Source organism: Carassius auratus, linkage group LG36F (assembly GCF_003368295.1).
Source record: "Carassius auratus strain Wakin linkage group LG36F, ASM336829v1, whole genome shotgun sequence".
In the NCBI taxonomy this organism is placed as follows: domain Eukaryota; kingdom Metazoa; phylum Chordata; class Actinopteri; order Cypriniformes; family Cyprinidae; genus Carassius; species Carassius auratus.
The window spans coordinates 243,601-269,065 of record NC_039295.1 but is presented as its reverse complement, the minus strand read 5'-3'; the positions used below and the strand labels follow the sequence as shown (position 1 = coordinate 269,065).

At 40.9% G+C, this 25,465-nt stretch overlaps 2 protein-coding genes across 4 annotated transcripts in view; both read left to right on the top strand.

The window, feature by feature from the left end:
• The window catches only part of LOC113068125 (synapsin-2-like), a 137,037-nt gene extending 117,999 nt beyond the window's left edge, over nt 1–19,038 (top strand). Inside the window, exons 8-14 of the mRNA XM_026240743.1 lie at nt 797–939; nt 1,143–1,217; nt 2,166–2,268; nt 8,513–8,665; nt 9,577–9,643; nt 12,443–13,073; nt 18,087–19,038. Of these exons, the coding sequence (XP_026096528.1) occupies nt 797–939; nt 1,143–1,217; nt 2,166–2,268; nt 8,513–8,665; nt 9,577–9,643; nt 12,443–13,073; nt 18,087–18,216 (1,302 nt within the window). The 3' untranslated portion in view covers nt 18,217–19,038. The remainder of the gene's footprint in view (nt 1–796; nt 940–1,142; nt 1,218–2,165; nt 2,269–8,512; nt 8,666–9,576; nt 9,644–12,442; nt 13,074–18,086) is intronic.
• A 1,526-nt stretch (nt 19,039–20,564) lies between these two features.
• The window catches only part of LOC113068124 (peroxisome proliferator-activated receptor gamma), a 34,163-nt gene continuing 29,262 nt past the window's right edge, over nt 20,565–25,465 (top strand). The window contains exon 1 of one of the 3 annotated variants that reach the window (XM_026240742.1): nt 20,565–20,794. Coding sequence is in view for 1 of the 3 variants with exons in the window: in XM_026240739.1 (XP_026096524.1) it covers nt 20,852–20,894 (43 nt within the window). In the remaining 2 variants the exon portion in view is untranslated. Of the gene's footprint in view, nt 20,895–25,465 lie in introns of all 3 variants that reach the window. The other 2 variants (XM_026240741.1, XM_026240739.1) reach the window with 2 other exon arrangements.

Here is a 25,465-nt window from a genome sequence, read left to right as displayed (position 1 = left end):
GTTTGACTGATGTGAAAACAGCTCTTCAAAAGGTTCATTTTGATACATGTTACTTCATTTGTTTTTTACTGTTATATTTTTGGTTAATATTTCATTTAATAGTTTTTAGTAATTTATAGTATTCTTTTGTAATTGTACTTTTATTTGCTTTTGGTTTTATTGGGTTCCACTTTATTTTAAGATGTTATTATTACAGTGACTGAGTAATATTAATTAACTACATGTACCTATATGGTTAGGGTTTACTTGCATGTAATTATGCATAATTTATTCTTATTATTATTGTAAGTACATGTAACATGAGTAACAAGGACAGCTTAATTAAAGTTACATTTTATTTTTATTTTTATTTTAGCTTCATTTATCTTTTTAGGCTTTTAATAGTTTGGTTACACTTTATTTTGATGGTCCTCTTCAGACATTACTCTAAGTAACTTTGCACTAACTTGTGATTAATTTGTAAATGCATGTCAACTAACTGTCATTAGAGTATTAGTAGACTGTTAGGCTAAGGTTATTAGAATTACTTGCAAAGTACTTTGCTGTTGTGGAGCGTCAAAATAAAGTGTTAGCAGTCTGCTAGTCTACTAATACTCAATGACTTCTAGTTGACATGTAGTTGTAAATTTGACAATAATAACTCTTATATATACAGTTCTGAACAGAAATAAATCAAGTGTGTACATAATTCTGTTTGATTGTGTGGACCGCTGTGCTTGATTCTTAAATCATGATTCATTATAAATTCATTATAAATTGGTTAGGACAGCATATTAATGGAGCATTGCCTTGGCAGGTGAAAGTTGACAATCACAGTGACTTCCAAGACATTGCGAGTGTTGTGGCCATCACTCAAACCTACACCACCACAGAGCCCTTCATTGACGCTAAATATGACATCAGGGTCCAGAAGATCGGTTCTGACTACAAAGCCTACATGTAAGTACAATTAAAGGGAACTGAGGCTTTCAAGCGTCATAAAATCATAATATCTTATCATAATGGCAGTCTATGCATCTTCTGATGTCATACAATAGCAAATCATAATTTTCTGGTGAAGCATTCCTTTGATAAAGATTGATGAAATCATTGATGTGATCCAGTTTGAGCTGTGTGATATGATCAATGATTTGGATTCACAGGAGAACATCCATCTCTGGCAACTGGAAATCAAACACAGGCTCTGCCATGCTGGAGCAAGTGGCCATGACCGACAAGTGAGTAAGACAGATACAAACACTCTGGATGAACTTGCTGTGTCGGTGCAGTCTTTTAGTCCAATCTATTGTAATGGCATCTTTATGCTAGTGCACACTATAATAAACCTTTAATGCATAACGCAAAAATGGACACAAAAATGGACTTTGGCGTGCATATAATACAAAGTTTTTGCATGCATATGATAAATATCTACCCTACAACCCTAAACCCATTAGTTAGCATATGCACGCCAAAGTCGTTATAAAGTCGTTGTTATATATTCTGGAACTGATTAATTGACAGAAGTCATTACTCCACCACTTGTCAGTATATTGTTGAAACAACATTGCTTGAATGACGGATGTGCTACAAATATACTGTGCTTTTGGGAAACAGTCATGACTAGATAATGAATTTCTCCAGGAAAAAACATCCCAGATTGGCTTTTACAGTCCAGAAAGACCAAGCTATAGAATCGCTTCAGAATTTATTAGTCACGTTAATGTAGCGCTGGAAATGAAAACTGCACATATGCTGCCAAATGGTGCAAATACACTGTGCAAATACTGTACATTAGTTGCAGATCAGATTAATAAATCTAATTTATCTGGGAAAATAACTCACAGAGTATGCATGCTGATTTAGCCAAGTGGTCCAAATCTAATAAACCATAAAGGCACAAATATCATCCTGGCTTGCCATATGAGCAGCTGAGCAACCTTGTTAGTGAAGATTAAATATTTTCTTAGTGAATGTCTATAATTATTGATCAGAGCAACAAAACCAAAAGATGAGTTTAAATGCAGGAAGGGAACAAGTTGAGCAGTACTGACAATTCTGTGAGAATAATACTGAAGTAGATGGGGATTTTGAAATAGGTGTTTAACAAGCGTTTCATTGTGTAACTCATCGTGAAGTGATCAGAGACCAGGAATTGGGAAAGTGAAAGCTCTTCTGTCCTGCAGATATAAGCTGTGGGTGGACGCCTGTGCAGATGTCTTCGGAGGTTTAGACATCTGTGCTTTTAAAGCCATACATGGAAAGGATGGAAAGGACTACATCACTGAGGTGAGAGCATAATAACACGAGCACTGATTCAAACCACCTGGCCTCTCATGTGAGCTGATAGCTGAAGATCAACACCAGACAATGAGACAGAAGATTATAGTGAAGAGAGGAGGCGTTGACCACAGCGACAGGACACAGACACGTGGGTGCATGCCTTCTGAGGTTCTGCAGAAAACACATAAATCCTTGCCATTCCATTGTGAGGAATGTGAGTCAGACATTGCAATAGTTCTTTGGAAGCTCACATTTTTGCTCATGTGAGGGAAGAACTCAAGTGTTTATGTTCTTAGGACACTCCTATAGTTTTTAATTTCCTGCTAATATTCAAAGATGTGTAGGTCATTTGCTCGACACTTGGCATTAAACAACACATTTGGCCCTAAAATGTTGGAAAGTTTCATATAAATTCTGCCAGAAGCAGCCAGTAAACCCAGTCTCATAAGACAGGCGTCGCTGATGTGATGTCAGCTCACAATGATTATACCACAGTGTGTTTTGTTACAGCTAAAATAAATGGGTTTTGTTATGTTGTACTGTCATGATATTTTATAACTCCATCCCAGCCTTAAAGTAAAACCATTTTAAACAATATAAGACTTAACAGCCAGATAGGTTTATACTCACAATATCTTTAATTACCGTACACTATTAAAAAGCTGTTTTTGAGCACATGAATCCACCTTTTACTCCTAACCCTGTAAACCAAACCACCTCTCAGCAATGGAAAAGACATATCAAGCACATAAAAGTACAGTTGCAATCATGTCTTTGCAGACAACCTGGAACTAGACTGATTCTGGAACTTCTGGAAAACACATGGAAAATGAGAGAAAATGTAAAATGTCTTGGAAAATCTTGTAGTTGTCCTGAAAAACTATCATTTTTAAAATTTTAATTGTTTTCACCACTGGCCGAAAACAATTAAAGGGTTAGTTCACACAACAAAGAAAATTCTGTCATTAATAACTCACCCTCATGTCGTTCCAAACCCGTGAGACCTCTGATCATCTTCAAGACACAAATTAAGATATTTTCGATGAAATCCGAGAGCTCTCTGACCCTCCTTAGACAGCAACACAATTGCAATGTTCCCAGGCTCAGAAACGTAGCAAGGAGATCATTAAAATAGTGCAGGTGACATCGGGGTTCAACCGTAATTTTACAAAGCAACAAGAACACTTTTGTGCACAAAGAAAGCAAAAATAACAACTTTACTCAACAATGATTTTCCCAGAGTTACCATCTTCCGTCATACGTACACTGTTAGCAGTTGATGTAATTTTCACAATATATTTTACAACAATACACTGTATTCATGGTTTTTATTGTAAATGCAAATGCATGATGGGAAATTGATGGACAGTCCTGTAATATTATTGTAACTACACTGTAGAGGCATTATTTTACAGACACCACAAAGCATTGTGGGATAGCATTAAAACTGGTACTGGTACAGTTTTCTTAACGTTAAATGAAACTTTTTAAAAGGTATGATGTTTCTCAAACATTCTTTCAACTTCATTTTGATTTAAAAATTCAACATTCTAGGAACGTTGATTTGTAACATTCCAAGAACATAGGTCCAGTTTCCATGTTAGTGTAATGTTATTTTAAGGTTAGTAAAATGTTCCTGCAACATTCTCTCAGTCATTCAAACACCTGCTGTGATCAAGCAAGAAAGAAAGTGAAATAAGAACACAAACTACAACTTTCTTCAGCCACAGTCTTAGGTGAACTGAAGATACAAGACTTTAAATCTCTCAAGATCTGAATAAACAACTCCACAAACAGCATTACCTGCTTCACTTGTAGTAATACTAACCAGAATGATTTTATTTCTGTCATGCATCTACAGAAGTTCTTATTGATAATTCACAGAGGTTAAGATGTTGATGTCTTAATTAAAATGTTATTTTGGGATCACCATCATAGAGATCAGGGTTTGCTTCAGTTGTGCTCTAGACCCTCAACTTTTGCTGCAATACTTTTTTCTGCAGTTGCAGTTGTTTTCAGAAAACATAAAGCAGATCAACATGTCTGTTTTAATAACAACCAACTAACTGCACTAAAATGGTTTAAATGACCCAACTGATATAAAAACAAATAGTTTGAAACTGTTGTGGTTCGTACACTGATGTTTAACAGTGAATAAATATTGTATTTTGGGAATTTTTTGTTAAAAACATGTTTTAGATTATTTAAACACTCACAGACATCAACATTTGGCGTATTAAACACAACAATGGTGACATGTTTCATGCCAGCATGCAAAACAGGTTCATGGCTCCCAGCATGCATTGCTGCAATATTTTTTTCGGGATTGTCACCACTGTTGAGGATTGTACGACAACAATACAAAATACAACATTTTACTGTATTACTGCTATTGTAATCACAGCAACACTGCTGTATAAACATAGAATTGTGTTGTATTAAATCAACAGTATGTTTCTTGTATATTGTTTGCTGTAAATTCACGGTAATTAGTTGCCAGGAGTTTCCTGTAAAAATACAATACATTTTTTACAGTGTAAACATCATAAGTAGGGTTGTTTATGTTCAGCATGCACAAACTTCATCCTGAACATAAACAGATAAAACATTGATTACTTCTAAAATGATGGAAGACAGTAACTCGGTGAGAAGAATTGTTGAATAAAATAGGTTATTATTGTTTTCTCTGTGCACAAAAGTGTTCTCGTTGCTTTGTAAAATTAGAGTTGAACCCCTGATGTCACATGGACTATTTTAATGATCTTCTTATGTTTCTGAGCCTGGGAACATTGCAGTTGTGTTGCTGTCTATGGAGGGTCAGAGAGCTCTTGGATTTTATCAAAAATATCTTAAACTGTGTTCTAAATGAACAGAGGTCTCACGGGTTTGGAACAACATGAGGGTGAGTCATTAATGACATAATTTAAATTTTGGGGTGAACTAACCCTTTAGTGTTAGTAGTAGAAAACTGTCATAAATCAGAAATGGCCAGATGTTGCTCCAAATGCGAGACTGGACGATTGTTCTTGTTTTATTTTAGCCAATCTCTGTTCTGGACTTGCACACAAGCTGTATAACAAGTCTGTAAACGGGCCATTAACAAAGACAAGAATGCTGAAGATGCTCACTGTTCACGATGCTCAAAATATTGGAAATAAAAATACAATACCTTTACACATTAGATTAGATTAGATTTAACTTTGTCATTATGCAGAGTACAAGTACAGAGCTAATGAAGTGCAGTTAGCATCTAACCAGAAGTGCAAGAATATAGTGTATTATATACATAAAAGTGCAGAGTAAGTAAAGCTATGATATACAGAATGTACCGTGGAGTTGCTATATACAGTACTGATCAGAGTATATACAGAATATAAATATGAATGCAATGTAGGGATTGTATGTGCATTATGAACAGAGCAATGAAGGATTATATATACATTATGAACAGCAGGAATGTGAGAACACTGATAATAAATACAGTTGGATGAGTGTGCAAACAATATTGTTGAACCATGTATTCTATGCAAAATAACAGTAATGCAATATTTTTTTATAGAAATATTTTACTGTGCTTGTACAGTAACAACTATAGACAGTTTATAGTGTAATAGCTTTAGCCATGTGCACTCTGTGCAAAAATATGAATAGTGCAAATAATGTATGTAAAGTACTGTCACCACCAGTGCAGTAAAAGAGCAGGTTCAGGTTAGATTGGTGGTGAGGTGTTCAGAAGTGTCACAGCCTCAGGAAAGAAGCTCTTCCTGAGCCTACTAGTTTGAGAGCGTAGGCTCCTGTAACGCCTGCCGGATGAAAGGAGGGTGAAGAGTCCATGGTTAGGGTGAGAGGTTTCCTTGATGATGTTTCTTGCCCTGCCCTGACAGCGCTTGTGATAGATGTTCTCGATTGAAGTTAACTGGGTGCCGGTGATCCGTTGAGTAGTTTTCACCACCCGCTGGAGTGCTTTGAGGTCAGATGTGGAGCGATTGCTGGACCATACTGAGATGCAGTTCGTGAGTATGCTCTCAATGGTACAGCAGTAGAATTCATTGGGATTCAGGTGAACTTTCTTAAGGCTATGTAAGAAGTAAAGGCGCTGCTGTGCCTTTTTGACCAGTGTGGAGGTGTTTAGGGACCAGGTGAGGTCATCAGAGATGTGGATGTCAAGGAACTTGAAACTCAACACACGCTCCACTACAGCTCCATTGATGTAGATGGGTGTGTGTGCATGATTCCTAGTCCGCCTGAAGTCCACAATGATCTCCTTAGTCTTCTGGGTGTTTAGTTCCAGGTTGTTGGTGACACACCACACAGCCAGGTGCTGCACCTCATCCCTGTAGGCTGACTCATCGTCATCCTTGATCAGACCTACCACCGTGTCATCTGCAAATTTGATTAAGGTGTTGGAGCCATAAACAGGAACACAGTCATGGGTGAATAGGGAGTACAGGAGTGGGCTCAGTACGCAGCCCTGTGGTACTCCGGTGTTCAGGGTGATGATGGAGGAGGAGAGGTTATCTAACTTAACAGACTGAGGTCTGTTAGTCAGAAAATCTAGAATCCAGTTGCAGATGGGTGTGCTGATTCCAAGATGGCCGAGCTTGGAAATCAGCTTGGAGGGGATTACTGTATTAAATGCAGAACTGAAGTCTATGAACAGCATTCTCACATGTGTGTTCTGACTGTCCAGGTGGGTGAGGGGAGAGAGAAGTGCCGTTGAGATGGCGTCCTCTGTTGACCTATTGTGGCGATAGGCAATTTGGATGGGTCTAATGAAGCAGGGAGACAGGATTTTAAGTGAGATGCAACCAGTTTCTCAAAGCACTTGGCAATGATGGGGGTGAGTGCAACAGGACGGAAGTCGTTAGGGACCGAGCCAGTGTAGTGTTTCAGTACTGATACGATGGTGGAGGTTTTGAAGATAGATTTCCACATACAAGGACTTTATTTTACTGACAGAAGCTCTACAGTTCAACAGAATGACAGCGACAAGACAGGACACAGATAATAATAAGAATGATATAAAAATAGACAAAATAGTGAAAAACACAATGAGACAGTTGTAGTGATGCTCAGGACTGTTGCACAAGCTGTAGTTTTTGGCTCTTTGGGAGTGGATGTTTACAATCATAATACGTTTCTTGATCTCACCAGACAATAACATTTCCCAGAAAAATGCCTCATTTCAACACTTTCAGTATATTAATTCTGATGTGGTAAAAGAGATGATATTTTGAGTTTCCATCATGGAAGGATGTGGTCATGATTGTTTTCTCCCTGTGGTGTGCCACAGTGACAAAATCATCTCATTGTCTCCAAAAAGGACATCATTCTTCCTTTAGCTTAGAGATATTTGTTTATGGCAAATCATCTTGTGGCAGATGATTAACTATCATGATCAAAGCAAAGATTTTTGTTCTTGTTTTGTTGTTGTTGTTTTGCTAGTAAGCAAAAAAACTTGCATTTAGTATGACGTGGCAGTGTTGCTATGGAAACTGTGTTCTATGTGAGCATAGTGAATGAACGCACCCTCATTGAGAGAGGAGCACACTACACAGATGGATGGAGGGATGGATGGATGGAGGGATGGATGGATGGATGGAGAGATGGATGGATGGATGGATGGAGGGATGGATGGATGGATGGAGAGATGGATGGATGGAGAGATGGATGGATGGATGGATGGATGGAGGGAGGGATGGATGGAGGGAGGGATGGATGGATGGATGGATGGATGGATGGATGGATGGATGGAGGGATGGATGGATGGATGGATGGATGGGTGGAGGGAGGGATGGATGGATGGATGGATGGATGAATGGATGGGTGGAGGGAGGGATGGAGAGATGGATGGATGGATGGATGGATGGATGGAGGGAGGGATGAATGGAGGGATGGATGGATGGGGGAGGGATGGATGGATGGATGGATGGATGGATGGATGGATGGATGGCTGGATGAATGGATGGATGGATGGAGGGAGGGATGGGAGGGATGGATGGATGGGGGGAGGGATGGATGGATGGATGGAGGGATGGATAAATGGAGGGATGGATGGATGGATGGATAAATGGAGGGATGGATGAAGGGATGGATGGAGGGATGGATAAATGGAGGGATGGATGGATGGATGGATAAATGGAGGGATGGATGGAGGGATGGATGGATGGAGCATGTTGTACTTGGTGAAATCCCGCTCGTCCTGAAGGGATGGATCTGTGTTAAAGCTCCTGGGTGTGTTTGGCTGTAGGTGGTGGGCTCGTCGATGCAGCTGATTGGAGATCACCAGCTGGAGGACCGTCAGCTGATCGCTGCCATCGTTCTGGCCAAGATGAACCAAGACTCAGGCCGCAGCACAGCTCGACCCCCACAGAGACCTCCAACCACTGTTCAACCTGCAGAAGTACGTCATCACACTGACACAAACATTCAGATCGGACTGTTTCTAACATACTGTGGGTTTGGTTTAGGTCGCTGTCTTTTTAGATAACTAGTATCACTCTCAGGCAGGTTTGCTAAATAGTTTGCCAGAAAAAAAACCTGCTTAAAGTGCGTTGTTCCACATTATTAAAGTCAGTGTTCTAAGTTTGTCACACCACAGAAAAAAAGTGTTATTAATCACCCAGCCACCTTTGAATGATAGTCAGATAGCATGTTTCAGCAATATATTTCTGAGATTTACAATGTGTTTAGAAGCAGTTCTCAGAATTGCCTTTAAATGAGCTTTAAGTGAGTCACAGTTGTCATGTAATATGGGGAGGAATTTTTTATTTAATAAATTGCATCATGCAAAAAGTGTATGTGAATTAAAAATAAGTGGACACTTTGGAGCACTATAACTTTTCTCTAGTTTAAATGTTTGTTTTACTGAAAGTATATCCTGAGATTCAATGCAATATTGACACACAAATAACTAAACAACAAATTAACAGTAAACTGCACAAAACGTGTAAAAATATATGAAGGGTTTTAACAAACAAAGTATATTTACAGTACAGTATATTCACAGCTCTTTTGGGCTGCACTTGAACATGTAAATTCTGTCATCATTAACTCACACAAACTGTTTTAGTCAGTTTAGTCAAAGTCAGTTGGGTCCAAAACATGGGACATCAAAGTCATACAAGTCTGGATGAGTAAATAATTAATTTTAGTTTTATTTATTTTTAATTTTTTAGATGAACTGTACCTTTAAATTTCTCCTAAAATAGTTTCTGTGACAACATTCTGTCTAGTGTCGCCCCCTGGGGTGAAATCAGTGGAAATGCACTAAGACTGAAAACCATTTGAGTGTTTGTGTGTGTGTGTCTACAGAACGCTGCCTTAAAAGAAAGCCTGACTGACCCCAGCAAGACCCTCGGCCAGCGGCCCCCTCCACAAGGTTGTTTACAGTACATTCTCGACTGTAACGGGACAAAACAAGTCCAGGCAAAATGATTTCCACCGCCACAATTCCAGACACACGGTTCAGCCCACAATAAATGGAAAGCTGCTGCCGGTTGAGGTTAAGATAGTGCCAGATGCAGTGGTTTGGAGCTTGTGCTCTTCAGAATCTGCCTTGACTGTGTCGTTCTCCCCGTGAGGTGTTTTCTGTACTGTTCACTTTTCTGTCCTTGTTTGCTTCTAATGGCTGCAATCGTTTCCTTTGTTAGTCGTGTGGTTTCCAGGGTTGTTGCTGCCAGCTAAAGAATAATTCTAACTGTGCCTATGCAAAGTCCAGTGCTGTGGTGTCTCATGTTATCAGTATGTACTATGAAAGATTGTTGAACTTTTGTACTTTAACTAATTTCAGTAAGGCTAGTTCCTAATCGTCTAGCTGACGTCTGCTTTTGGGTGTGTGCTGTAACATTTGTGTGTGCGTGCTGTATGTGTGATGTTTTGTTTTTATTTATTTAAATGTAGTGTTTGTGGTTTTGCATGAGTATGTCCATGTGTTTACACGCTGAATACACAACACCTGTATTCAATAACTTTCTTTAAAAAAAGAAAAAAAGAAAAGATGTGTGTTTTTGCTACTTGCAGCGTGGTTTCTGAAGAGGTGTCAGAAGGTGTTGAAGCTGTTTTAAACATTTGTTTTGTCAAGGTTACCAAGAAGATTTTCTTTCAGCCCGATGAACTGTAAACATAAAAACCACGAGGAGCCATAAAACTGAATGGCCATTACATTCCAAACTTAAGCCAGTCAATTTTAGGATCAGGTTTGATGAAGGTTTCAGAATAGTTTAACCATATTTAGCAGAAGAGTCCTTCCTCCCATGACCTCGACTGTCAGCTTATGTTATATATCCTTCTGAGCAATACAAAACCTACTGTAGTCAAATCATCAAAAAAGGGTGAATCACAAGAAACCTGTCAGGTTAATATATCACCACCAAAAACAAGAGACTAAATGAGAACTTATATTTTGCTTATTTTATTAGCATTATTTTCATGATGATTAAGAGGGGAAAAGATATCACAGCATATTTGCTGTACTGCCTTTCATTTCTGAACATTTAAAAGCAAAACACATTTGTAGTATTACACAAATTATAATCAACACACGAATAAAATTAAATAGAAAAAAACTCAAAATAAAATATCTGGATTCATTATAGCAATGAGATTTTTTTCATTTTGTCTCTATCTTTTGATTTTGTCATGAAATGTGACCTAGACATGTTTTTGTGACATTCACCCAAATAGGAAAGTACATTTTAAGAGATCTCTTAATCTTATCTTAAACTTAATCTTATGACTGTTAACAAACCGATGTGAGTTTTTTCTCTCATAGCCATCAGCTGTGTGTCATGAATGCAATGTGATTTCAGAGTATCACTAGAGGTACCACTTTTTAGCCATTCAGTGGAGTCACTGTTTTATGCAAAGACATTCAATTAAATAAGGATTTGGCCTTGACTTTTAATATTGCAATATTTCACAAACAATGAGCTTTTCCAGTTCTAAAGACATGATTTTTAGTGTTCTTGGACAAGACTGAATATGTACTAGAGAGATGTCTGGGGTGTTATCAGTGTAGTGCCAGTTCTGTATATTGATGTTTTGAACTGTTTTATCAACATGCAAGATGGTATCTATGTTCTTATCTATGACAGTTTCAAGTATGTCCTTATATTGCATGGGAAATGTTTACTTAAGTATATTTGCATGCATTACCAAAGAGTGGAAAAATCTCAAATATTTTTTGTGTGAAATATACACCTAATGAAATCAATGAATGTACCCATGATTCTTGTGAAGAATCAGATCTCCATCGCTATATGCTGATGTAGTGTCCCATGTGTGCTCTGACTTGGGTTGATTAGGCTTTGCTGATGTCACTTCCTCTTTAAATCCAGTACTTGGGTTTTACCTGTGATTATTGTCTGATATAGATCTAGTCTTTCCCCCTCATGTCCAAAGTAATAAAGCTACAATTTTCCAGACTTACTGTTCTGTCTTACTGAATCATATTTTTGTTAGACTCAGTTCAAATGGAATATCCTTTATTAAAGGCATGGGATTATTTTGAATGTCTTTGTAAACTTTATAAAGGGTCAAGCCCACTGTATGTTTATTTATAGTGAGATAGCAAGAAACATAATCAAGTATTATTAAACAAACAAGCAGAACCACAAGACACACCTCGCTCACTAGATCTTTATGTAATTCTCTCTCATACTCGAGAGAACAAAGAATCTCCCACATTAGACCTGCTCCTGCATGTATCCCAACTGTCCTTATGTTTCTTTTGTACTGTATGAAGAACACTGATTTTCTATAAAACGTACAACAAAGTATATCTGAAACAACGCAAGGTGAAACATCCCAATTAATTCTATGTTGATATGTGGTGTTTGTTTTAGAGAAGGCGCATGCAGCCTCTGGGTCTTGGTTCTTCTGCATGATCTGTTGCAGTAAACCTGCAGCTGTTACTCTTCATATCCACACCTATGATACTGCTGCAAGCTAACTTTCCCGTCTGCTTGTTTGGAGTAAAAATATTTTCCTTTTGTTTTGTGGACATGACAATTCTTTTCTTGGACATTACCCTTTGTATAGTTACTTTGGTCAGTCTTGGGGGTGCCTTAACTTTTTTATCATAAATCATGCAAAATTTCCGGTGCTGGATTTAAAACCTTGCAAGCCTCAACATGTAAAAATGTTATAATATGATAACTCTCTTTTGTACTAAACCTAGGGGGGGCAGTGAAACCCCAAGACCCACAACCTAAGAGTCAAGAACCTACACCTGAGACAGTCCCTGCCCAGGAGTCTGTGCCCAAAGCAGGCCCTACCCCAACTCTACCACCCACCACGCATCAGCCCAAACCCCAGGCTCAAGCAGCACCTGAACCCACTCCAGGGAAGCCAACGGAACTGCCCCGAAAACCCCACCCTCCCAAACCACTTCCCCCAAAGCCTGTGCCTCCAGTTCGGAGGAACTCCAGGCCTCAGATCCAACCCAAACCCCAGACCCCACCTCCCACCAAGGCCCAACCGAAAGCTCAACTGGGCGACACAGACCAGAATCTTGGGCAAACCCAGCCAGATCCAATCCCTGCTCAAGAGCAATCCCCAGCCAAATGTCCTGTTAAACCCCCATCACCAGCTAAACCACAGCTCCAGCCTAAACCAGTGGTCAGAGAGCAAGTCAAACCTGAAGCCCGAGCTCAGTCTTCTGCTTCATCTGAAGCCCCTGTTAGAGCAACTGCTTCCCCTGCTCCCACCCCAACCCCGGCCCAACCTGCCCCAGCGAAACCCACCCAATCTCAGCCTCCTGTGGAAGAACAGCCTGCACCCCAGCAGAAGTCAACCCATCCTCTGTTGAAGTAAGCATCTTTTCACTTGGAGATCATTTGCTGCAAGGCATGTCCATTTGAGCAAGAAACCATTATGCAATTATAATATAACATATAAAGTAGCCAATATGCTTAAACCCCAAAGTGTACTTAGTTTTTGTACATTTATGCTAGCGTATGCACACTGTCGAATGTGTAGCCTTTCAAAGTATACTTCATTTGATGTTGTGCGTGAACGTGGGCAGTCGACACATGCGTTCGTGAAAGCTCCATCCATGTGCAGTGTCTGCTCAATATTAATATGGATAACGTACTCAGTTACTAACGCAACCTCAGTTCCCTGATATACAGGAACGAGTACTGCGTCGAAGACGCATATGGGAAAAACTAATTTTTTCTCCTGAACTGAAACCTTATTCAATCACGCAGTGAAACTGCACGGCCATTGGATCGACCAACGCAATCATACTTGATCTGTGAAACCAAGATATGACAATAACAACTAGGAGCAGAATAAGCTCAATGAGGTTACGTCTGGCCTAGCCTGATCATCCCGCGTTCGTATCGCCTCAGTACCAAAGGGACCGAGTGCATACGAGTAGAGTTTGAGTCATGGGCAAAGAATTGCCTAGCATGAAGTGCCGGGACGTCTAGATTATAAAATCTAGCAAAACCAAACCAACCAGCCGCTGAACAAATTTCTGCGATAGTCACACCACTAGACCATGCCCAGGACGAAGACACTGCTCTCGTCGAATGGGCTCTTACTCCAATTGGGCTTTGCAGGCCCAGAGAAGAGTAGGCTAGCTGGATTGCATCAACAATCCACTTTGAAAGCCTTTGCTTTGAGACCGGTAACCCTCTGGTGCGGTTTCCAAAGCATATGAAGAGCTGCTCTGATCGCCTTATTGGCGCAGAATGCTCAATGTAGACTTTTAGTGTTTTGTAATGCAGAGAGAGTGACCACTTGTGCTCTAAAAGGTGTGGAGAGCAGCTTTGGCACATAGCCATGCCTTGGTTTCAGGACAACCTTCAAGTCGTTAGGCCCGAATTCTAGGCAATTAGGGCTTATCGAGAGTTCTTGCAAATCGCCCACACGCTTAACAGATGCTCACCGACTGGCCTGCTATAAGGGCGTGTGACGCCGCTATAGTCACTACGTAGACCTTGAGCGTGGAGGGGGGTCGTCCCTTCTCCAAGAGCTCTTGCAAAAATGACAGTATCACTGATACGTCACAGGAGGTCGGGCTTTCACCATGGTCAGAGCACCATGTGGAGAACACAGACCATTTGGAGGCATAGAGGCGTCGTGTAGACAGAGCTCTAGCCTGTGAAATTGTGTCTAGCACACGCTCAGGGAGTCCTGCGGGTTCCCGTCCAGCGACCAAAGGTGTAGAGACCACCTCTCTGGGTGTGGATGCAAAATCGTTCCGTCCGCCTGAGACGGCCACCATGGGGCCGCAGTCAGCATCTGTGACAGGTCTGCTATCCAGTGCTGATTTTCCCAGAGTGGGGCTACAAGAAGAACCCTGCATCTCTGGTCCCTGACCCGCCTGATTACTTGGGGAATCAGAGGAACTGGAGGAAAAGCATAAAGAAGACTGTTTGGCCAGTCCTGGGAGAACGCGTCTTCGATCTTGGAAAAATATGGTGGGCAAAGTTGTTGTTTTTTGAGGCAAAGAGGTATATTTACACTTTGCCAAAGACCCCTCATATCTTCTGAACTGTCTGCGGGTGGAGCCTCCATTCTTCTAAGGAGACTCCGCTTCTTGACAGCATATCCGCGCCCTTGTTCAGTTTGCCCAGAAGATGCACTGCTCTCAGGGACCCCCAAGTGGCTCTGGGTCCATTCCAGCAGTCGCAACGTTAGTCTGAAGAGATGCATCGATGACAGCCCACCTTGGTGATTTATGTAAGAGACCACTGTCATGCTGTCTGATCTGACCACTACGTGGTGGCTCCGTAGGTCTGACAGGAAGCTCTGGCAGGCTCGTTGAACTGCAATTATCTCAAGGCAGTTGATGTGAAGCCTGCTCTCCTCTTTCGACCATTGGCCGAAAGCCGGTTTCCCTTCGCACAGCGCGCCCCAACCCTTGTTGGACACGTCTGTGGAGATCACTTTCCTTCTGCAAACCATACCAAGCGGAGCACCCCCTTCCATCCATTGCATGTTCCTCCAAGGAGTCAACAGAGCCGCATCCATGCACTTTGTAAACGTGTGAGGCACCAGAGACAGCCCAAAGGGCGAGGACCTTGTATTGTAAAACCACACCTTTGAAGGCAAATCTAAAGAATGGCCTGTGACAGGGGGCTATCTGGATGTGAAAGTAAGCATCTTTCAGATCCAGCGAAAAGAACCAATCCCTTGAGCGTATTTGTGAGAGGATTTGTTTCAACATGATCATTCTGAAGCACCATCTCATGAGGGCACGATTCAGATGTCTTAAATCGAGGATGGGGCGCAACCCACAATCTTTCTTGGGAACTAGGAAGTAACGGCTGTAAAACCCTGAGTCGCGGTGTGCTGGGGAAATGATTTCTATAGCTCCCTTCACCATCAGATTTTACACTTCAGCACGAAGAACATGAGCGTTCTCGTTGTGCACCGAAGTGGTGACGGGGTGGTCGTCGTGCGAACTGAAAGGAATAGCCGTGTTTTATTATTCCCATGACCCAATCTGATACCCGGGAATGGCTTGCCATTGTGAGGCCCGGATGGACAGGGGTTGTATTAACTCAAGTGTTTGCCCACCGTGGGGGGACATAGCACTCGCTCGTATCGTCTTTCTTCTGCGTATCCTCTTTGTCAAGTGAGGTGAGAGCGGATGAAGATGAAGTACGCAAGCACGCCGAGTAGGGGGGCGTGCCACGACCTTGTGAGCTCGTCGCGGACCTCCGGGAAGAACGGGGCGGTTCGCTGACGAGGGGCTTGCTGGCACCCTGGCAGAAACCATTCATCCAGACGGCTATGGGCTGGTTCCTCTGGAGGAGACCATTCCAGACCCAGCTTTACAACTGCTCATCCACTGAGAATTCGGATTAGCTCGATGTCCATCACGAGTTTCGGGAGGCTGGGTTCAGATAACATCGAGGGGGCGGGGTCCGGCAAGCCCGACAGCTCCTCAGCATCTGAAGCAGCTAGAGACATGCTGTCCACTAGCAGTTCTTGCTCAGTCCCTCCAAACAAAACCAGATCACTCGCGGCAGCAGAGGGACACTGGTCTGGCTGAACAAAGAGGACTGGGGAATCCCCTCTGGGCGGAGAAAACGAGGCACGCGGGGGCTGAGCCGGAGTGAGCTCGTTTTCATCCTGCTGCTTTAATCCTCTGCCCCGCCTTTTCTTCCTTGCCGGCTCGTGGGAGGAAGAAAACGGGAGGGCGCGAGGAGCGAGATCGCTCTCTGAAAAGAAAGCGATTCACGAGCGCAGAGAGCAATTTACATGTTCTCGCACCGAGAACAGGAATTCCCCGCAAGTGCTGTGTCAGCGTAGGGTTTCCCCAAGCACGCGACACACTTGCTGTACCCGTCATCAGCGTGAAGAGGGGCTCTGCTCGAGCTGCATTGACAAGACGGCATTTGCAACAACACTGTAGAAAGGCCTATTTTAGAGAAATGTGCTCTTTTAATCTCTCTCTCTCTCTCTCACCGGATGGCTGCAGGGAAGCGATGTATTTGCAGCGGGGACCGGCAGTCGTGTTCCAGTGCGAGGTGTGTCAACGGTGAGCAGTTCAGTGGAGATCAGCGAAGCGATGTGACGTCGTCGCTGAAGGAGAAGAAATCTGAATTCCTGTGGCGAAGCGGTCAATATATAGTCAGATTCCCCGCCCATTTTGGCGGGCTTTGGCGAGCTTTGCTGCCTTAGGTTCGTGCAGCACCACTGCCAAGCCATTGGTTTGTTTTAATAACACTGCACGATCCAATGACCGTGAAGTTTCACTGCGTGATTGAATAAGGCTTCAGTTCAGGAGAAAATAGGAGTTTTTCCCATATGCGTCTTCGACCCAGTACGAGTGAAGTATTGAAAGGGAACTGATATAACTGTTTTACACCAAAGCTGGGTTATCCCATAACCTCTTAAACACAAGTGCTTGTAAATGCAGCCGTCTGTTGTTGTTGCAGTCTCCGCTTTTTTTTTTTCTTTTTTTTTTTTTTTGCTGTTTAAATTCATTGGATATAGTGAAACAACAGCCGGGGCCAGTGTTGCCACCTTCTGGAACAAGTGATTACTACAAAACAAATTCAATGTGCAACCTGCACGTACAGAGTACACTTACAGTACACACATACTATTCTGATGGAGAAATTTGCTTCATGCACACTGTACACTGTCCCTCGCATACACGTTAAAAAGTGATGTATACACTGGGCTTTATGTGCTCTATATGCTTTCCCTCACTTACACATAAAAAGTGAAGTACACTTTCGAAGAAACAATGCAGATCAGTTCTCTTGCATATCAAACCTTTGACATGCTATTTACAGTGTACTACCTTGTTGAAAAAACAGCATATGTTTGTTTGGTATTGTTTGAAGCATGGCAGCTGGTTTGAGCTGGTCCTTGATTGGTCCTTATCTGGCCCTGAACTGGCTCTAAGCTAGTTATGAGGTAGCTCAGAGCAGAAGCTAGTTGCTTAAGACCAGCACTTAACCATCTTAAACCAGCACATGACCAACTTAAACCAGCTCAAACAAGCTATCATGCTTTAAAGCACATACCTAAACAGCATGTGCTGTTTTTTCAGCATGGTATGTTTTGGGACCCAATCATCCTAACGTTGCATAGTATATAGGATGGACAGTATGCGCGTTGGAATGCAGTCCTACCTTCCTACAGGGATCAGCTCTGCTCCACCAAACCTGCTTGTGCTTTTCCATTGAAAACTAACCTTGCGATTGGCCTGGGTCAGAGCTGTAAACTCTGCAGGAGGCTTCTGGCTTCAACACCTTACTCTCGTGTTCATTGAAATTACACGACTACCCAAACAAATGCGTAACTTCACAGTCAATCTAAATTTGCCTTTTGCCTTTCCCACTGTTTTGCAGCAAATCCCAGTCCTTGACCAACGCCTTCAACGCCTTTGGCGAGACTTTCCGCTCCAGCAACGAGGATGAAGCTAAGGCGGAGACCATTCGAAATTTGCGAAAGTCTTTTGCAAGCCTGTTCTCTGACTAATGACAAAACCCTGCATCTGAAAGGTGACCAGGCACTGAAGTGACAGATATGCATCCTGGTCTGAGGTTAATTCCATGTAGCTGTGTACATTTAACCCCTCCTCCAAACTCTGCTGTAATTATCCGAGTGTTAATTGAGAAGGTTAAATTGATGTACAATGATCGTTCTCGCAAGATGTTGGTGTTCACATTTTTTGAGTCGCTCTGCCCCGAAACACTGGGATTTATATGAGGAGGGAATGCAATCAGTTACAGGAGGCTGAAGTATGCTAAAGTCGTCTATAACCCCTCGATGTTGTAGCTGTATCATGGTAGTAGTGTGTTTTCTTTACCTGGAGACACATATTTGTGACTAGTTTCCCTTGTTTATCTCCTGTAGTGTGAGTATGTGTAACTAGTTGAGGTGTTGTGAGCATTAACCAGTGAGACATTAGTTCAACAATAACTAGGAGTCTTTATAAAAGCACTTTCCTCTTCAAGTTTCCTACAGTAATCAATGCTTGGACTGGTCGGTTTCAATGCAGTGGTGGGATTTCAGTGGAACGCCTGCTGTTTTAGCGACATAGCTTGCATCCAGCACTCACCCACCTGTCTAGATATTCATGAGTGCCATGTTTATAGTATCTCTGCATATTGTATTGTACTGTACTGTATGTTTAACATCTCAGGAGTTTCATTTGAGTCTGTGTTTATTCCGGCGTCACACTGTTCATGTTGTGTTTTCTTAGTGCACTATAGTATTATTGCTTTGCATGAGCCGGTGAGAGTGGTTTTCTCTGTACAAGTGTTAATAAACATGTGGCGTATCATTCCACTGACATACTGGCGTTCTCTGTGCTCCGTCTGTCCATCATGTGTACATTCAGCTGAAGCATCACACCTACTGTTGTGCATGTATTTGGAACCTTTTTGCAGTATTTGTTTGTTTCTTCACATTTTAGAACCAGATGACCCAATTAATAAGTGCAAACACCAATGCCTTGGCCATTTGGTTTTCAAAAGGTTGTTATGCTTTGAAAAAAAAGTGATGTATCTTACATGTACTTTGTGACTATCAGAGCAATGTTATAAGTGAGTGATTCAAGATATGATCTGCCAGAAGGTGGCAGTAGATGACTAATCATCTTGCTAACTGTTGATGGTTAAATGGTTAATGGTTGGCCTAGGCCATCTATAGCCCATCCAGAAAACCAAACTTACACCATTAATCAGTATATGGGGGGGGGGGGGGGCTTGGTTAAAAGTCATAAGCACTCATTTGACACTCGTCTGATGATGATGATGTAAATCTACATTACCCATAAAAACATAAAGGGAAAATGCAAATGTCAACTTTTAATACTATTTTAAATGGGATGCATGCATGGTATCAGTACGTATTATAATCCCTAATAAACACTTATATGTAGACACAGCTCTACCGACCTTTTGCTCTCAATGTTTTTTATTTTTTCAGTCATATGATTAATGACTTTAGAATCTCTCATTACGTCAAACCTCTTTCCACATCTTTTCACACATTGTCTGATCATGTGAAACAATGAAACAATGTTCTGTAAGTTACTGTTATAGCTATTACACTGGATTTCAAAATGCAGCAGAAGCAAAACAAAACAAAACAAAAAAACATACGATTTGTGTCCACTGTTGGCCTTACCTCCTCATGTACTTCAAAAATGTCCTAAAACGACACATTTATAATGCATTATTTATTATTATTTTACATCTAGCTGTACGAATTTCACAGTATCAAAAAAAAAAAAGCCACCAGTTCTAGCGCTTGAAGCGTTGTGGTGGGTGCTGACTCCAGGTGGAGCACTGTAGTGTCTAGTGCACACTCATCTACACTTCCCTGGATCTCTGGCTCTTCCGCATTGCTCCATGTGCTCCAAAGGTGTTCCTGATGGGAGGAGAAACAGACTGGAAGTGTCTCAAACCACACTGAGCTGTCTAACTAGACTCCAGCGGGATTTTAGCCATTTCGAAAAATCTTTTGCAATAGTGAAAACTTCAAAGTATAATTTCTAATCTGAGCATTTCGAGTGGATGTTCGGGCATTATGCAGATTTAAAAAATAAAATAAAAATGTGCCCATCATAGGTAGCTCTTTATGCAATCTTACAGAATATTTTAAATCGTTTTATACAGTCGTGTAGAAACACTTTATCTACAATATGTTTAAAAAATAATAATTTTACGAATCTCATCTGTATGCAGCCTATTTATATTATTCAATTTAGCGATTTTAAATATATACCTTATTGAGTATATATGATTGTGTGTGAGTGTGTGTGTGAGAGAGAGAGAGAGAGAGAGAGAGAGAGAGAGCACGTCCAGTGTGCTCCCCGTGTGCACGCGCTCTAGGCAGGCAGCTCGCGAGGGTTTGGGACAGCGTCACTGGAGCTCAGAGCTCCGATCATCAGCTGCTCTGTCTCTGTCTCTGTCTGTCTCTGTCTGGAGCTCACACCGAGCTCAAGCTGTGACTCTCACACTCTACAGAACACACACAGGAGGAACTGAACACCTCCAGAGACCCCTACAGGTCAGTGCACTTCAAGACCACCTCTAGTGAGCAGCAGGTGAATACTGAAGACAACACTTCGTTTAGTCTGCTCTGTGTCTGCTAACTTACATAAATGTTGCACCGTTTCAATATTAATAGGCCATCATTTACTTCGGGTAAGTGTGAATAAACAGCTCATATTAAATTATATTAATAAATTGCATAAGTTAAACTTTTTTAAATTAATTCTGAGAATGTGTGAGTAAACTGAGATTGTGTGTTTAATAGTTGTTAAGTTTAGTAGATTTCAGTAGAAACATTTCATGTCTTGCACAGCTGCGCTTTATGAGTTAATACACCTTTACTTTTCTGAGAAATCTACTCGTTCTGTTTTAGATTACACCAAAAATCCTCTTCATTACCAGACTTGGTGATTCTGTCTGGCTTTATTTATTGAGAGGAAAGCGTTGGGCTGTTATAGTGAATAATTTACAGTAAATATTGATTATTATACAAGCCTCAAACATATCTGGATATTTTGGCTGCACTGTTTGAATGGCATTGCTTTTGAAATATAAAAAAATATTAAAAGGTCTAATAGATTTACATAATAAAACGATAGTGTTTTTTTTTCTTCTTGTTGGTGGAAGATGTTGATATCACATCTGTGGTTCGTCTGATAGGACACATATCATATATCATACAAAATATCATTTGAGTCAGATGAAGTCATTACTGTATCAGTGTTTCAGCATTCAAGACAGAAACACAATAATCATTTTGACATTTGGTTATTATTATAGTTTGTATTTATATTTTTGGTTGGTTTATTGTTTAGATTTTTGATATTGCACAATATGGATTTGAACTGAATTATTAACTAAGCAAATGCACGTTTATCACTCTTCAACATGACGGCATGAGCAGAAGTTTCATCATGTTCTAATACATCAACTACATTAGCATATCTACACAAATATACAAAAAATAATACAGAATGTTGCCAATGTAAGCACTCTTTAAATCGAGAACTAAAGTCAGATTCTTGTGACAGTCACAGATAGCGACCAACGCACAATCTCTGGCCTGCTGTTATTTAGGGAAATTAAAGAACCTTATGACATTTGTGATGCGTTACACAAATTGTGAAATTAATATGAAAGAGAGGTCAGTTAATATCTAATTCTGCTTTAGCAGTAAATCTGAGGTCAGCTTTCTTCATTCGGCTCAGACTGCGCTCTTTCAGAGTAAGGGATTGTAAAAGTGTGTTTGGCTTGAACAGAGCTCTGTCCGTAACTATTGTGTGTTTTATTGTGATGTGTACAGTATGTTGTGTGTGTGTGTGTGTGTGTGTTTACATGTAAAGGAGCCCAAACGTCTGAGGATAGCTCAAATCTTTGTTTTTCTGTTTCAACATGAATTTTCATCAGAATTATGCATTATGATTTGAAATATGAACATGAAATCATGTTCTCCATCATGGTTTAGAAACTAAATCTTGTGCTTCAGTGGAAGCAAGTAAATTAGATTAGTCACCTAGTTTGTGTGTGTTTAGATGTTATTTATTCTTTGGGTGAATCCTGTGTTTCTCATGCGGTCTGAATGGTTAGCACGAGCTCAGATCAGGAGCGTACAGTGAAGACTGAATCAGATCTCTCCGTCTGACCTGCTGTTTCACTGACGTACACCGAGCCGGACTTTACCCTGTTGTCATGAAATCGCTGCTAAAACCTTGTCTACACTGATTTTTAATGTAAAACTGTTGTCATCTTGTGCTGCACATACTGCTGACGGATTGTTGCACTTGGCTCGTTTAGTTTTGGTGAACTTACTAGAATACTGAGCGCTCAGGAAGAACCGTCTTTACTGTGTGTGTGTGTGTGTGTGTGTGTGTGTACATTTACAGGAGTGGCTGTTTGGTTTCGGCGTAAAGACGATGGGTTGTGTCTCTTTTGAAATGGCCCACACATGCTTTAGTGCATTATCTTGCATGTGTTCACACACAGATTGCAGGATAATAGCGAAGCATTAGCTTCATCAGAGCTGTGAGCCGCACCTCGTCCAGACACCTCCTTCTCTTTGGGTTTCAGTGGAACCTCAGCTCCGAGAACCAGTTACAGCACCAGTGCATGCGTGTGTGTGTGTGTGTGTGTGTGTGTGTGTGTGTGTGTGTGCGTGTGTGTGTGTGTGTGTGTGTGTGTGCTTGAGCTCCAGTGTTGGTTTGTGAAGAGAAGTGTCAGTTTTTACTGGTGTATGTTGAAATCTGGGGCACACAGAGGCTAATTTATCAATGCTTTTTAATTACAGTTTTTCTGATGGTCCATTTGAGACATCCTGCTAACTATTAGTAACTTTACATGTTGGGTTAGGGCTGGCACTAGCAAAGCTACTTATTCTCTTGTTTAGTCTGACGTCACGTGTCATCTTTCCGTGTCCAAACGCTCTATCAGAGACCACGAGAAAACAACAAAAGGTGCTAATATACACTCACAATGTGATTATAATACTACCGAAAAAGTTATAATCATAACCTTTAACTCCATATCGAAGTACCAGATAGCCAGAAAATGGAAATATAAATATAAAAAATATATATATAAAAACGATTTGTGTTTGGGACGCTGTGAGCGCAGAGACTGTAGTGTACACCGTAAGTTTGAAAGCGTTTATCTTAAATGATTAATATGAATAAACCATGCTCATAAACGTCTGCTGAGGCTTCTTCTAACATCATCACATCAGTCGAATATCTGGAGCATCAAAATAAAGTGACACCTGATTTTTATCATTCAAGCGTCATATGTTTAATCCGGTTTAGAAAGAGTGCATGTTTCAAACAAGATTTCAATACTCACGTATCAGAGGAACGGAAAATGAGATGAAGTTCAGAACATTCTCATTAATGAGTCACACGGACACATCATTTATTTCTGTTTAGCTTAAACTACTTAAACCCACAGAGACCTGTTTAGATTGCCTCCAAAACTACCACTGCATCAATCAAGTGAAAGCAGAATTAATTACTCTGTGAATCGTGTGTACTTTGCATTTTTGGACTGAAGTGAATTTTGGTTTTTGTGGTTTTGTCAACGCTTCACACAGAACTGTGTTCAGCTGGTGTGTCATGAATGTGAGTGTATGTTCTTCTCTTACAGCTGTGGAGCAGTGTCCGCACACAAGCGTATGATATGAAGCTGAAGTCCAGAAGCGCCTGTGGTTTGGTCGTATCAGAGACTGATTCATGCTGAAGACTCGATGTCAGCGAGACACTGAACATTCAGCTCGGGTCGCTTCCCAAAGCTCTTTCCCTGTGCATGTTTCAGTCGTGATGTGACCAAACTACACCTCTCCCCCCTTTCCTGTCCACATCGAGGAACAGGGAAGCCCCTTCCTCTCATTTCCCGGGGCTTTAACAGAGAGCGTGTTCCTTCTTTATCCGTTTAGGAAGCTCCGCAGAACCCCCAGGAGAACCGTTCACCGTTAACTCATTCCTATTAAAAGTAATTGGGAGAAAGTTCATGTCCTTAAGTGTTGTGCAAGTCGAAGTCCTTCAGAAGCTGCACAGTTCAGCTTCAGAAGTCCCTTGTGAACGTTTTAACGTCAGAACAGATTGTTTGAGATGAATCTCCTGATGAATCCTAGTTTGCATCCACTGAAATGGGCTGTAGTTCATGTTAGATCTCTGTATAAAAACAGCGACGGATCGATGTAATGGATTATAACCTTAGATGATTGATGACGTTAAGAATCGCAAGCATTGTTTAAAGGTTTGAAATGTTATGTTCAAGTGTGTTATCTAATTAAATGGTTAGATTAAAAGTAATTAAAATAACTAAATAGACTAAAATAAAATAACAAATTATAAGTGTTTCTGTAGCTCAAGTGGTAGAGCATTGCATTATCAAGCGTAAGGTTGTGGGTTCGATTCCCCGGGAACACTGATAGCCTGAATGCACTGGAAGTCGCTTTGGATAAAAGCATCTGCTAAATGCATTAATTTAATTTAATTTAATTAAATTTAATTGGATGAAGCCAGGTTCAAAATTGTTTTTCCGTTTTTTGAACTTGGTAAAAGTTTTATATTTCTCTTTGGTCACTCTGTAAATCAGAATACACAAATATATTTTCATTAGTATTTTTTATTATAAAATTTTGCATAAAATCAGGCAAGTTATATATGAACAAAGCTCTCTTTAAAGTGCTTCAGAATATAGATAAGAATAAAATCTAAAGTTAAGTGTAAGTGCAGTTGAGCGGAGACCTGTTTAAGTGCCACTTAAACGTGAATTCGTTCCACTAGTCCAATATGAAAAGCCAGAAAGCCCAAAATCACACAATTGACAGATTCATGAACAAAACAAAGCAGTGTTTTAGTGTCTCGACTAGAAACTCGCTCGAGGACAGTCAACATTAACCCTTTACTTTCATCAGGCCACTCTTTTCAGCTATCTTGGCTGTATTAGACAGCTGAGAGCGTCACGTGAACAGCCTAATTTAACTGTTGTGTCTGTGTGTGGGTTTATTAGAAGCTGTGCTCGAATGCGAGGCTGTTCTGTGAAGAGAAGTGGAAGCAGCGCTGAGTGAGAGTGAAGCAACAGGAAGTCATCTGGCTAGCCTTACACCTCATGATGCTTAGCTGTCTGCACTTCTGCTGAGGCCATGAAGTGTCAAAACCAGCCCCAAACAATCCTTCAGTTCCTGTTCACTTTAATATAACCACAGCAGAAGCCACTGGCCTGCCGTCCCC